At 44.4% G+C, this 13539-nt stretch overlaps 1 protein-coding gene and 1 long non-coding RNA gene across 16 annotated transcripts in view; one reads left to right on the top strand and one right to left on the bottom strand.

Annotated features, from left to right (window-relative positions):
- LOC106978954 (uncharacterized) overlaps window positions 1-13539 on the bottom strand; it is a 78835-nt gene that overhangs the window by 4395 nt on the left and 60901 nt on the right. For all 8 annotated transcript variants that reach the window (XR_008297026.1, XR_008297025.1, XR_008297027.1 and 5 more), the window contains one exon: window positions 7340-8959. This is a non-coding gene — a long non-coding RNA (uncharacterized LOC106978954). The remainder of the gene's footprint in view (window positions 1-7339; window positions 8960-13539) is intronic.
- ITPR1 (inositol 1,4,5-trisphosphate receptor type 1) overlaps window positions 1-13539 on the top strand; it is a 325544-nt gene that overhangs the window by 287925 nt on the left and 24080 nt on the right. For all 8 annotated transcript variants that reach the window (XM_053219026.1, XM_027042521.2, XM_053219028.1 and 5 more), the window contains 5 exons: window positions 4638-4833; window positions 6182-6274; window positions 7478-7617; window positions 8180-8345; window positions 11246-11406. In XM_053219026.1, the coding sequence (XP_053075001.1) occupies window positions 4638-4833; window positions 6182-6274; window positions 7478-7617; window positions 8180-8345; window positions 11246-11406 (756 nt within the window). The remainder of the gene's footprint in view (window positions 1-4637; window positions 4834-6181; window positions 6275-7477; window positions 7618-8179; window positions 8346-11245; window positions 11407-13539) is intronic.

Here is a 13539-nt window from a genome sequence, read left to right as displayed (position 1 = left end):
TGGAAGGATCTTACATGTTGAACACCAGGAGTGCCCTGTGACCTGTGTCTCATCACAGACCCCTCCTTTTAGTGGTGATTGGTATGTCTGGTCTCACAGGAGGTCACATGCCTCATTTTGGGGATCTGGAGAGGAAAGCTCCTCAGGGAGCAGGGCAGCTAGCAGGAGAGAGGGAGGTGTGGGATCATGGTGCACGTTGGACCTTTTACTTGTCAGTGGTAGACAGTGCCTACAGTCTGGATCAGGGGATATTCCCTCCATTGTGTCTTTGTCTTTCTTTCTTGGACTCAGCCAGCACTTACTGAGGAGAATGTTGTTGAAACCGTCATCTTCTGATAATTCTCATGGGGTCCACTTCGCAGGGAGGACGTGTAGTGACAGAAAAAGAGTAGGAGCTATTTTCTAAGTCCCTAGATTCATGACATTGAGCTCAGTAGATTTATTGGTCCAGGAGACCTTTTCATTGGAAGTGATTTTGTTCCAATCTGAGCCAAGGGAATAATGTCTTGATAGTCCGTAAAATGAGTTGGTTCGATCACCTTCCTTCCTCCTGACTAGGTTTTTAAATTATAGACCAAATATCTACTCAATCTCCTGTCATTAGAGGGAATCTATACCTGTAGAGTTATAGATAAGAAACCTTTGCCTATACCTACATCAAGTGACAGGAAGCATAACATTGACCTATTTGCCAGCAAATCCATCCATAAAGCAACTGGAAGTATTAAAATGTGAGTGCGGTTAAAAAATGATCAAAGCCTAAGTGTTGACTCAAAGTGAGGGACTTAATTTGCAAACAGCAGAACAAGGAAAAATCTGGGAGGTGTCCTCCGTGTGGTCTCTGGACTGGCTATTTAATTGCTCTGTGCCTCAGTTTCCCCATCCACAAAATGAAAACAAGCCGGCCCCCTCACAGGGCCGTCACAGGGATTATGTGCAACTGTGCACGTCAGGGCCTTAGAATAGCACTACCACACGAGAAATGCTTAGCAATTCTAGCTATTATTACTGTCTTTGTCATCGCTTACTTCCTCTGCCATCCAAAACACCATAAAGAATTCACCATTCAGGTCATCAGGATTAGCTCATTCCATTAGTGGTATATGTTGGCAGGCTGAGGGAAATGGATTCTTTTACCTCATTTTAAAATAGGTCTGGCTAGACTTTGAGGTTTTAGGCAAAGAGGTCTCTGGATGTACTTGTGATGGCCATTATGGGGCCTATTTTGGTCACTGTGTATCAGAAATCTTGAGAGCCCTGTGTATAGTTCTGAGCCTGTTGGTCTCCTGCAGCAATGTCCCTGGATGAACATCTGGTATTTGAGTCGGGAAGACCCAAGTCCTGCTGGGCAGGGAGGCCGAGTTCACGTACAGGTCTCTCTCGTCCCAACTGAGGGATCTCTCCCAAGAGACAGGCGATTCTACACTTTATGTCTCATTGGTTTCATTTCCTTCTCCATACATTCAAGTCCTCTCCTTTTGGTCATTTGCAGTGCCAGCCAGTGCTACGTGTGGGGATGTCGTGGTAAGCCAAACCGATATCCTGTCTTCCCTCACAGGCCTTACAGTCCAGAAAGTCATCGTTATAGCCATTTACTGAACATGTGCTGTGTGCTGTTTTCATACAGTCTCTCACAGCGACTGCAGAGGTAGATGGTATCTCCAAATTACAGATGGTGAAACCGAGGGTTGGCAAGGTTAAGTGACTTACCAAAGTCACCCAGGAAGTGCCACGACCAGATAGCAACTTAGCTCTGTTGATTGCCCAGTCGCTTCTGAAGCACAGCCCTGAACTGCCTTTCACTGGAGCTCATGAAGAAGTCCCTGCTGCATGCATCTGTTATCTCCCAGTGCAGTCTGCATTCGTGCTGTCACATCTCTGATCTGTCACAGAGTAACCCCGAGCCTCAGGACACCTGAGCTCAGTTCCCTTGTAGAAAACGTACTAGCATCAAACTCGATTGTGGCTCGATGCCTCTCATATGTGCTTCTGGGCCTTGACTTGTCTGTGACCTCAGGTGACTTGTTACTTTTGGTGTCAAAAGTGGTATTTAACATGTTTATTGAGAATCACAGACAGAATACTGAAACCATTCAAGTTATTCCACAAGTAAGGCGAGTCGATGACAGAGAGGAACTGGAAAGAGACCTTCAGCAGGGAAAACCATTATGTCCCAGGGCTGTGAAAGCACCACACCAGCAGGCCAGAAAGGCACAGTGGGAGGGTCGGACCCCCAGACTGGCTGAACCTTGTCTCGAGCCTGCATCCAGGCAAATCCGTAGAAAATATTAACACCCTGAGATGAAACTGTGTGAAGTTTGTAGATGGACAGGTAACAGAAGAAGAAATCCATATGGTCAGTAAACCTAGAAGATTGTTCATCCTCAACGCTAAACAAATACCTGCTAGTTAAAACAGCAATGAGATCCTGAGCTATGCCTCTGATGTATGGAAAGGTTCAGAGGCATGAGCATGCTTGGGTCTTATGTGGGTGTGCAACAGCAGGCACCAGCCTCTGACAGCATGGACTATGCAGTACAGCCTTTTGGGAACGCAATGGGGCGACATAGTCTGTTACAATATTTGGCCCAACGATTTCCTTTCTGGAAGTTCTCCAAAAAGAAATAACTGGACAAGTATGTATAGAGGCAAGTACAGAATGTGCATCACAGCATTGTTTTTAATGACATGCAATTTAAAACATCTTGACTGATTTTTAAAAAAAAGGTAAATACTTCGGTTAAGTAAACTGTGGTTTTTCCATATACTGACATTCTAGGTGATTATTTTTGACGTGAAAATGTTTGTTTGCTTGGTGAAAGAGCCTGACTATATGCCACTATTACGGTATATTATATATATTACATTTTTTCTAATAAAGGCAGAAGGAGAGAACTTGAGTCGATGTCTATAGATGGTGGAGTTATTGGTGATTTTTGGTTTTCTGTGTGCTTTTCTCTGTTTTCAAACTTTTCTTCATTAAACGGGTAATTCACTAATTAGAAGACAGTTTTTCCTGTATAAAGTAACGCATATCCATTGTTTCAAAGCCAGAAGTTACAGGTGAGTGAGGAAAAAAAAAATCACTTGTTTCAAGAACTTGGTGGCTATATAAGCTTAGAGTTCTTACCGCCACCCCAAAACAAGTGTCATTTGTTGATTGTCTGAAGTTGCTCTCACTTGCTGCTTCATAGCGGCTTGTTGGAAAATATTTAACCAACGTTAATAGCAACATTAGCCTTTTGTACTCTTCAATTGATGAAACACCTCTTCCTTGCTTCCTTCCTTCCTTTTGACTATGCTCCTTTACCCAGTGTCCTTCACGCAGGTCTCAGGACACAGATTGGCGTTATGGAGGCAGAAGGGCTAATTGACCAGAAAATGAACTCAGATGTAAAGCTATAAATTGGAAGGGACTCAGAGATCAGCTATTTCATTCCGCTGATTTTACAGATGAGGAAACTGAGGTCCAGAGAGGTTACAGAGCTCCGCCAACATCTTGCTGCAAATTAAAAGCAGAGTGAGGATTGAAACCCTTGTCCCCTGACTCACTTGGCTGTGCAGTCATTCCCAAAAGCCAAGTGGAGGCAAAACCTTCAGAAAATGCAGTCGATGTCAGCACAGAGGCCAGATTAAAACTAGCCCCCAGGTCCAAGAATTAGCCCACAGAGTTCTCCATGTCTCTTTATTCTTTCTCCAGCCAAATATCTGAAAAAACAACCCATCAGTCCCCCCATACCTAGAAGTACCTACAGGCCAACTTCTTGCACAGAGGAAGTCTCTTTGCAGAGGGCAAGCCTAGACTGAACCCACAGTGCACTTCAGGGGATCTCTGCCTCGCCCTGCCACTAGAGAAATGGGAAAGGTTTAGACTTCCTCTTGTATTACCACCACCAGTGATCCTGCCATGAGCTTTGGGACCTTGGCCTAGTCCCTTCATCAGGAAATTATAATTACCATTTACCGTGAGGCACTCAGCACGTAAGGCTGGCCATACGGGATGTACCATACACAGTATATACATCACGTAGCTCTTGTTCACTACAACTCTCTGTCCTCCCGTCTGCACATGAGGAAACAGAGGCTCAGAGGGAAGGAGAAAGAACCTAGCCTGCTGTTGTGATGTCCTGTGGTTGAACTAAGATTTGCACCTCTTAACTCCACAGTGCCCACTGCCTGCACTGCCCGGTTGGGTGTGGCCTTCTCCTTGAGGCTCTCAGCTCTGGGAGGACAAGGACCAGGGCTTGCCCACTCCCGCTTCCAGAGTGGCTGGCCCTTAGCAGAAGCTCAGTAACTACTCCATGAATGCACACTCATCACTTTCCTCTCCCTTGCTTGCTGAAACTCACTGGTGCCACCCTGTATTTGTTCCCTCTACAAGCACCTCTAAACTGTCTGAGTAACTCTTGAAATTCCAACTGGTTCCCTCCTTCCTTTCCTATGCTTATTTCCCTTATCTCAGTTTTCATTAAGACAGGCAAGTATGAAGTGTTAAGAAAACAGTAGAATGCTTCTGAGTTGTTAAAAGGGTAAATTCTCTATAAATCAAGTTGTCATTATGAGATATGTAGTCTACATACATACATCTAATATAGAGGTTTCTTAAAACCATCGCATTGTCTTCTTTGTTTTTAAAGCTTTTTGATTTGGTATACAGAGAAGAGACTCTGCTTAATGTCATTAAAAGTGTCACTCGCAATGGCCGGTCCATCATCTTGACAGCAGTTCTGGCTTTGATCCTGGTTTACCTGTTCTCAATAGTGGGCTATCTTTTCTTCAAAGATGATTTTATCTTGGAAGTAGACAGGTTGCCCAATGAAACAGCTCTTCCAGGTGAGTTTGAGTCTTCTCATCTTTTTTTTAATGTTAAAAAAATATTTCTTAATTGTAAGTGAACTAAAAGAGAATGATGACTTTAGCAGTGTAGGTATCTCCCCAGCACTGAGAGCATGAATTCTGAATAGAGGGCTTAGTCGTCGCTTTATTCAAAGGGTGGTAGGATATATCGAATGCTGAGTGGGAGTGTCCAGAGCCTACACTTACTTTATTGCCTAAAGTCATATTTTAAACTAATAGGACTTATTCAAAAACAGTTTGACCATATATGTTGAAAGATAGGAGGGTGCATCCCTCTGGCTTGGTAAATCTACTTCTAGGAATTGATCCTTAAAGGAAAAGCCTTCTGCCTGTGCACGCAGAAATGATGTGTATGAAGGATGCTGACTCCATTGGGAAACTGGAAGCAGTCTAAACATCAAGTGTTTTATTAGACTGCAGTCCTCTGGGGTGGCTTGCCCTACAGTTAGGACACATCTTTATAATCCTTCAACGAAAAGCACCCACAAATATATGGGAAACTGCAGAATAATAACTATAATAGGATCCACGTATATATTTTTAAAAATTAAAAGCTCACATACGTCCTTTAAAATATGGAAGAATATACACCCCCCCCCCCCAGCAGTGGCTGTCTCTGGGGCTTGTTTACTATATACAAGTTTGACAATGTGTATTATTTTTATATAGAGCAAGAACAGTTTTGAGAATGAAATAAAATGATTATATACTTGAGTGAGTGATACCCAAGTCTTCCTTTGTGTCAATCACAATATTTTAACACCGTTAAGTGAAATGTTACTGGTTTTTTATCAGGTAACCAGAGGCCCTGAGTCCAAGGAACAAAGTAGAATTATTATCACTGGCTGCGCCAGGCAGCCTTTTTCTAAATGCTGCATTCTTGGCATGTAATTCCAGCTTCCAAGTTGACACTGACTGAAATTTCCTGCCAACCATCTTAGGGTTCTGAACTAAACTGGTCTGGACCTTGGATTTCCGCTCATGCCTGCTGATGCTTTCTGTGCAGACTTGGTGTAAATCTTGCTGGAGTCTGTACGCTCAGTAGTATTTGTCGAAGAGTTTCAGCTGTGTGTCTTTAAAGTTGGAGAGGTGCTATTTAAGTGCGATATTTCTAGTAAGCCTACAGGAATTGACATTTCTGGCTTCTTTCCCATCCAGATCACCAAATGAAAGTGTAAATTGCATCTCTGCCTTGAATTTATATGCAGGAATGTAGGGTGTTATTTATGTAAAGAATTGTTTAATCAGCCGTGAATTGGGGACTTCAAACATTTTAACCATATGCTGCCAGATTGTTCATCATAAAATTTCCTCTGTCTCCCAGAAGCCGGAGAGAGTTTGGCAAGCGAGTTCCTGTATTCTGACGTGTGTAGGGTGGAGACTGGGGAGAACTGTTCCTCTCCTGCACCCAAAGAAGGTAGGAACGTGTAGCCTTAAGCCCCGTGTTAGTGACAGGCCCCTCTTGAAGCTTAGATGGCGCACATGACATTGGAAGCAGATGGAAGCAGAGTTACTCTTGAGAAGTAAGGCCAATAGCAAAGAGTAAAGACTGGGAGAGAGGAGGGAGATGAAAGGGAAGAAGGTCTAATACCTGCTTGATTGATTCAGCCACTATTTCCTGGGTGCCCTCTAGTTGCCAGGGACTGTGCTATACTCTAAGATACGCCAGTGTAGTGGGGTAGGCAGCCAGGCAGGCACCTTGCTGATGACTGGGGAGTATGCTAATGCTAGGAACAAGGACAGAATACAGAAGAGAGGCACCCAGCCTAATACTGGAGTAAGAGAATCCCCAAGGAGGTGATAGCTAAACTAAAATGGTAAAATCTTGGACAGAGGAGGAGGAGTGAGTGTTCCAGTTAAAGGGAATAAGGTGTCCAAAGACTTTGAGGTAGAATATACCATGTTGAGGGATACAATGATCATGAGGAAGAGTAGTAGTAAGAAATGAAGCCAGATGGGTCATCAGTAGGCCAGATCATGAAGGATCTTACATGTTAGGCTAAGAAGGTTAAACTACATCCAAAGGATGAATGGAAGTTGTTGAAAGCCAGGAGTGATCTGTGTTTTTAGCAAGACCATTATCACTGCAACTGGAGAAAAGAACAAGATAGGCAGCAAGACATGGTTCTTTTTCCAAAAATGATGAAGAATGAATGGACAGCGTCCAATATAAAGTGATTTATCTAGAGGACCTGCTGTAAAACGTTGCTGGGTTTAGCCAGTGAGGAGCTTGGGTCCTATGGGATTACCCTCAGCTGAGAGACAAGATGCTCCTGACTCAGAGTATTAAGCAACTTATCTAAGGTCAAACACCTGTTCTGAGCTGGGACTGGAGTTTAAAATCTGAGAAGGATAGGGAATATTATAGATTTAATATAGGGAAGGGCACTTATGACTTGGCTTGAGAAACTAGCAGGGGTTGGTGATGAAAACAGAATTGCCCCCAGGTAACCTCAGATATTTGAAAGAAAGTATTTGATACCTGATTCCTTAGTTTTACTCTTTCTTGTTCCCATGTGTCTGTCAGCTGGCAAGATGGCATTCAGGAAAGACAGTGTCAAAATCATGGTACGTCTTTTCCCACATGCTGTAAATCTGTTGTTTCTTACCACATTCATAGAGCTGGTCCTCACAGAAGAGACGGAGCAAGACAAGGAGCACACGTGTGAGACACTTCTGATGTGCATTGTCACGGTGCTGAGTCACGGGCTGAGGAGCGGGGGCGGAGTAGGAGACGTGCTCAGGAAACCATCCAAAGAGGTAGCTGGATCCTGACAGGAAGGCAGAGGTGGGGGGAGGTGGCTGGATCCCGAAGGGAAGGCAGAGCTGGGTGGGGGTGGGGAGCAGCACGCAGAGAGCTTGCATGGAAACCGAAGACAGAGGCAGGGCTGGAGTAGTGATGAGGAGACGTGCAGGACTGGCCAGTTGAGGCTTCTCTCCCCTCCATCCATGGCCTTAGTATCAGGGTGCAGGGAAACCCTCTTTGTGGAAAGCCCCGCCCACTCCACGTACTGAAATGCTCGTGCAGGGCTGGGTCTGGCCTGCCTGAGCACATCTCCCAGACACCTTAGATCCCAGGAAGCTGTTCTTGTGCACATGCCACACAACACTTGCAGAACCGACAGTCTGGGCAAAGGGCTTGAAAAGGGACACAGTTGTGACTTTTCAAGTTTGATGCCCAATTTAACTTGTGACAGAGCAGACCAATAGGGTGAGGGTGAGCCCTGAATGTCGGGCACGTCGAGTCCTCCTCCTTCGACCCTGAGCTCTGTGGGCCAGAGGACGGTGGGTCACGTTGCTGATGGCGACACCTCTTTTCCAGGAGCCCCTCTTTGCTGCCAGAGTAATCTATGACCTCTTGTTCTTCTTCATGGTCATCATCATCGTCCTTAATCTGATTTTCGGGGTCATCATTGACACCTTTGCTGACCTGAGGAGTGAAAAGCAGAAGAAAGAGGAGATCTTAAAGACCACGTGCTTTATCTGTGGTGAGTGTGGCAGCCAGCCTCAGCAGGGAAGCGCGGGCTTTCTGTGGGAGAGGCGCTGCCCTCCTGCTCTAGCATCTCTGGCCTTGGCGTCGGGTGGACTTCGGTTCTGCCTCTGCCGGGCAGTGTTTGGAGTGCCCGTCAATTCCCTGTAGGGGTTGCCTGTGCCAGTTTGTTTTAAGGAATGAAGTGTGGGGTGGCGGGGATGTGATCGCACAGGATCGGAAATGAACATGGCTTATGGTCTTGTGTTTGTTGGGCTGCCAAGCATCTCCTGGTCCCGTCCTAAGTAACCAGAATGGAGATCTTCATCCGGTTCCGGCCTGTGGATGTCTTCACTGCAGATGGTATCAGGCATTAAGTGAAAGAATATTCCTCTTAGAGTGTATGGTGAAGGTGTCAGGAGTCAGACCTGGGTTCTGATTAAGTTACTGCAACTTAGTAGTCGTGTAATCATTGTATAGTCCCTTCAGTTCTCTGAACTTGAACTGCTCATCTGTGAAATGGATGCAATAATATGTACTTCTTTGCATTATTGTGGGGCTACGAGAGTCAGTTTATGTAACACAGCTAGCACAGAACCTGCACATTGTAGGTGCTCAATGATGAGCAGTAAACTGCAACAGAAGAGAGGTACAGGGGATACCCAAGAAACCATTGTCACTATAACTGCAGAAAAGTATATGTAAATGTAAACTAATCATGTAGGGATCTGGGAGCTGAGTAGTCATTTCAGGATTATTCATAATATAGTTACTGAATATATAAATTTCCTATTGGTACAGATGCTCACAAAATGAGCATTTTCCATTTCAAAACTTAAATCTTTGCTTTTTGCCCCCTGAAAACCACTTAAAGCCTTTTGTTTTGAAATAATTCCAGAGTTACAGAAAAGTGATTAGAGCAGTACAAAGAATTTCTATACACTCGTTAACCAGACTCCCCAAATAGTAATAATTTACCTAATCTGCTTTACTCATAATTTTTCCGAAAAGTCAGAGATTGGCTGGCATGATGTATCTTTATCCCTATATATTTCAATATATATTTCCTAAATTGTAAGCTGTATATATACACACAGACACACGCACACACACACGCAGCATAGTTATCAAAATTGGGAAATTAACAAAGATACCATGTTATCATTCAATCTCCAGACCCTATTCAGATTTCACCCTTTATCCCAGAAATGTCCTGTACAGCAAATGAAAGCCCAGGTCACGTCATTGCATTCACTTGTCACGGCTCATTAGCCTCCATTGACATTTTTTAAGGGTTTGGTCATTTATTGTGTAGAATGTCCCTTGGTTTTGGTTTCTCTGATGTTTCCTCACAATAGAAGTGGGGTATGCATTTTTTTATAGGAACATCAAAGAAATCTGTTTTTTTTCTCCTCAGTGCATCATTTCAGGAGGCATGAGATGCCCACTCATAACCAGTGACATGAACTCTGATCACTAGGTTAAGGTGATAATTGCCAGGTTTTTCCACTAAGTTAGGTTTTTATCTCTTTGTGATTAAGAAACATTTTATGGGGAGATACTTTGAGATCATGTAAATACCCCACTATCCCTCAAATTAAACATTAATCCAGTAGCTTTAATGTCCACTAATGATTTCTGCCCGAGTCTTTTATTAGGATGGCTCTCCAATGATGATTTTCTCATTTTACTATTTTTGCCTTTGTTAACTGGCTTGTTCTTTTAAATAAAAACTCTCTCTTCTCATTATGTATGTATACTATATATGTGTAAGTACTTCTGGATTTGTAACAACATGGATTCCTATATTTTTATTTATTCCAATGGATTATAATCCTTCAATATCATTATTTGCTTTAATAATCAGATTTCCCCAGATTTGTCCAGCGAGAGGCCCTTCAGTGTGGTTTCTGTTTTACCATGGCACCATAATTTTTTATGTACTTTCCTTACATTTTTAGTTCCATGAGCTGTTCATTTCAAGCTTAACTTGTACTTCCCTGACCCAGCCCTGGTATCACCCATTTCTCCAAAAAGTCCTGGTTCTTTTTAGCAGAGAATGGTATTTGGAAGCTAAAATCTAGAAGATCTGGGTTCTAGGTGTGCTCATTCCTGCTGGAGTGCCACTGCCAGACCCCAGAAGGGTTATTAGGGTGAAGATGAGGAGTACACATGTAAATGCATACACCTGGGTGTTTGTATACACATACATATGTATCGACACACTTCTTATCTATTTTATATACATATGAAAAAGGATGAGTTCATACCCATAGCTCTAATTCCAATTCAACGTTACGGTGTTTATCTTTCTCCCTTTCCATATTTGTGCTCTCTTCTTTGACAGTGAGAAATCTGGCTCCCATGATATACCACATAGTTCTTTGATTGATCCAAGAATATACAGAAACTAGTCTCACAATTGCTCACCCAGACCTCTGCAAAACAAACTTACCAGCTAGAGTTCAAAATGTGCTTAAAGTTCTTTTTGTCCTCATTCTGTCTCTTCAAAAACCTTTTAACATGTGTACATTTTGGCATCTCCCTGGGAGAAGGGACCTCACATTCACCAGTTGCCTGCTATGCATGAGCAGGTCACACCTGTGCTCATTTAAGCCTGAGCACTCCTAGAACGCAGACGGCAGTCCCCTGTTCCCTGATGGAGCAACTGAGGCACGTGGAGACTAAACAGTGACCGGTAAGGGGCAGAGGTGGGACTCAGACCGAAGTCCATCTCTCTCACATCCTGTGTCTTTCCTGCTGTGATGTAAAAGGGAATGCATGTAGAAGGCCAACAGAATCCAATTCTTCACCAAGATGGGAGCTGGAACCACAGACTCCTCTCTGGACAGTTCTCTCACAGATTTTTCTAGACCATGGCTGCTCACTTGGGGCCGGGGGCTTTCTGTCTCTCCTTAGGCTTGGAAAGAGACAAGTTTGACAACAAGACTGTCACCTTTGAAGAGCACATCAAGGAAGAACACAACATGTGGCACTATCTGTGCTTCATCGTGCTGGTGAAAGTGAAGGACTCTACAGAGTACACCGGGCCCGAGAGTTATGTGGCAGAAATGATCAAGGTGAGCAGGAAGCTCCTGGAGGCAGCTCGCGCTGGGGCCAGACAACAGGTCTGTCCTCGCGGCTCACGGCCTGGTGCTGGGAGCCAGCGGGCAGGTCACACAGCAGGAAAATAACATCTCACGCTTAATGGGCTCTTATCATAGTTCAGGTATTAAACTCTAGAACTTTGTGCGTCCTCTCAAGTGAACTTCAGAAGCACCGGGCAGGTGGTATCATCTACACTTTAAAGGAGGAAACGGTGAGGCTCTAAGAGGTTCATGCACAGCCACCTAACTGGGACTGGAGTTTTCACCTAGATCTAACTCTGTAGCCTGATTTCCCATCTCTGTGTACTCAGCCTCTTCTCTTCATTATGGCTGCTTTTCTGTTTTCTCCTTAAATAAGACCTGTCCCTAAGAGATAGCTTTTAAAAATGGTCAGTCATTGTAATTCAGCTTGGTTTGTTTGGCCTCGGCCTACCCTTTCTGGGAGATGCTTCGCTAATCATCATAAAGGGATCATATGACAGAGGAACTGGAATCCCAAATTAATCTTGTTGCTGTTGGGGAGCGTGACCGCCATGTCCTGGGAGGAACGGGAGCTGCTGCCGTTTCCAGAGCACTCGTCTCAGTCAGGGCTTTGGGGAGGCACGAAACGTGTGCCATAAGAGTCCCAGGCCAGCTGTCCTTTCATACGTGTGGTTTCTGAACTTCGTTAAAACGTTCAGGGGCCTCGGTAAAGTGAGGAGGCGTGATCTGCGAAGTCTGGGGAGCCTTTGTGATTTGCACTAGCTCACTTGGGGGAGAGGGAGCCGTTAGCTCGTAAGAAAGACTACACAGTTCGTTGACTCTCCTTCCAGTTGCCAAGGACTTAAGCACTCAGCCCGATAATGAGTTATCCTAAATGAACCCTTCTGTGTTTTTTATGCAGATGTGATTTTAAAGCTTTTTATCTAAAGAAATCTCAGGTGATGTGTGTTCGTATAAATATCATTGTATGCAGCAGATGCAGCCAGGTTCGTTCTTTTCTTGCTGGCAGGTCAGCAGTCACATGGTAATAGTCTTGAAAACCCCCATTTGACACCAGCTCAAAGGACTCTGGGTTCTGGAAGGCTTTCTGGGGATACTGTGCCGTCTGTACCTTTGAGGTCCTTAAAGTCTAATGCCATGCTTCTGAAACTCAGTGTACATACAAATCATCTGAGACAGGTTTAGAGTTTTGATTGTGATTCAGCAGGCACTGTCAGGACTTGAGGTGGGGCAGCTCCAGCAAGCTACCAGGGGGTGCCCACGCTGCTGGTTGGCGGGTCATGCTTGGAGTAGTGAGAACCTAACTGAAGAGACAAAACAGATGCCGATTTGAGAAATGATCCTCTAAACTGGTGATGTGGGTGCTAAGGACAGGTATTCCTAATACTCTGTAAGCATTTAGCATTTTCTGGCTTGTAAAGCTCTTTCACATATTTTACTGTGTTTGTAATTAAAATTACCTTAAGTGGGGAACCAATCCGAGAGAACTTGGAGGTTCTCTCCAAGAGAAATCGATGAGGCTTGATAGAGGAGATGACTTTTAAGGGGTTTTGAAAGAGAGAGTCACCAATTAGCAGAGGTGGGGGGGGGGAGAAAAAAAAAAACATAGAGAATGAGAAAAAGATGCGAGTTCCAGAATGCGGTCAATAGATGTTCTCTCTTACAGATGAAAGCCACGCTCAGGGTTAGGTAGCTTGCCCAGAAGGAGGGAACCAGGGATCGGGGACGGGACCACAGCCACGCTAGACAGTAGACGAGGAGGGAGCCGGCAGCACTGGGCTGGCCTGGGACGGGACTGGTTTTTAAGGTTAGGAATTCTGATGGTCGCCAGTGCAGATTTCCCGTTAGGTCTCCAGGGTCAGGACACATCAACTGAAAAAGTTCTCAGCGCCTTTCTTTTCCTGCAGTTGTTGATGTCGCCAAACGAAGACATTCTGTCAGCATGATGCTGACAGAGACTGGTCTGCATACACACACATAAGTCACTTCATTTGCATTAAGTCCTGTAACGCAGAGAGGAGAGTACCTCTAGTTTTTACCCTTTTCCGCATTCTTTTTCTCCCTCACTTTGTGTGCTTCTCTCAGAAGTGTTTGTGTCCTATCTTTAAATCTTTAGGGGCCAGT

The sequence above is a fragment of the Acinonyx jubatus genome, chromosome A2 (assembly GCF_027475565.1).
Source record: "Acinonyx jubatus isolate Ajub_Pintada_27869175 chromosome A2, VMU_Ajub_asm_v1.0, whole genome shotgun sequence".
Lineage (NCBI taxonomy): Eukaryota > Metazoa > Chordata > Mammalia > Carnivora > Felidae > Acinonyx > Acinonyx jubatus.
Note: the sequence above shows the minus strand (reverse complement) of the source record. Positions and strands in the feature narration are given on the sequence as shown.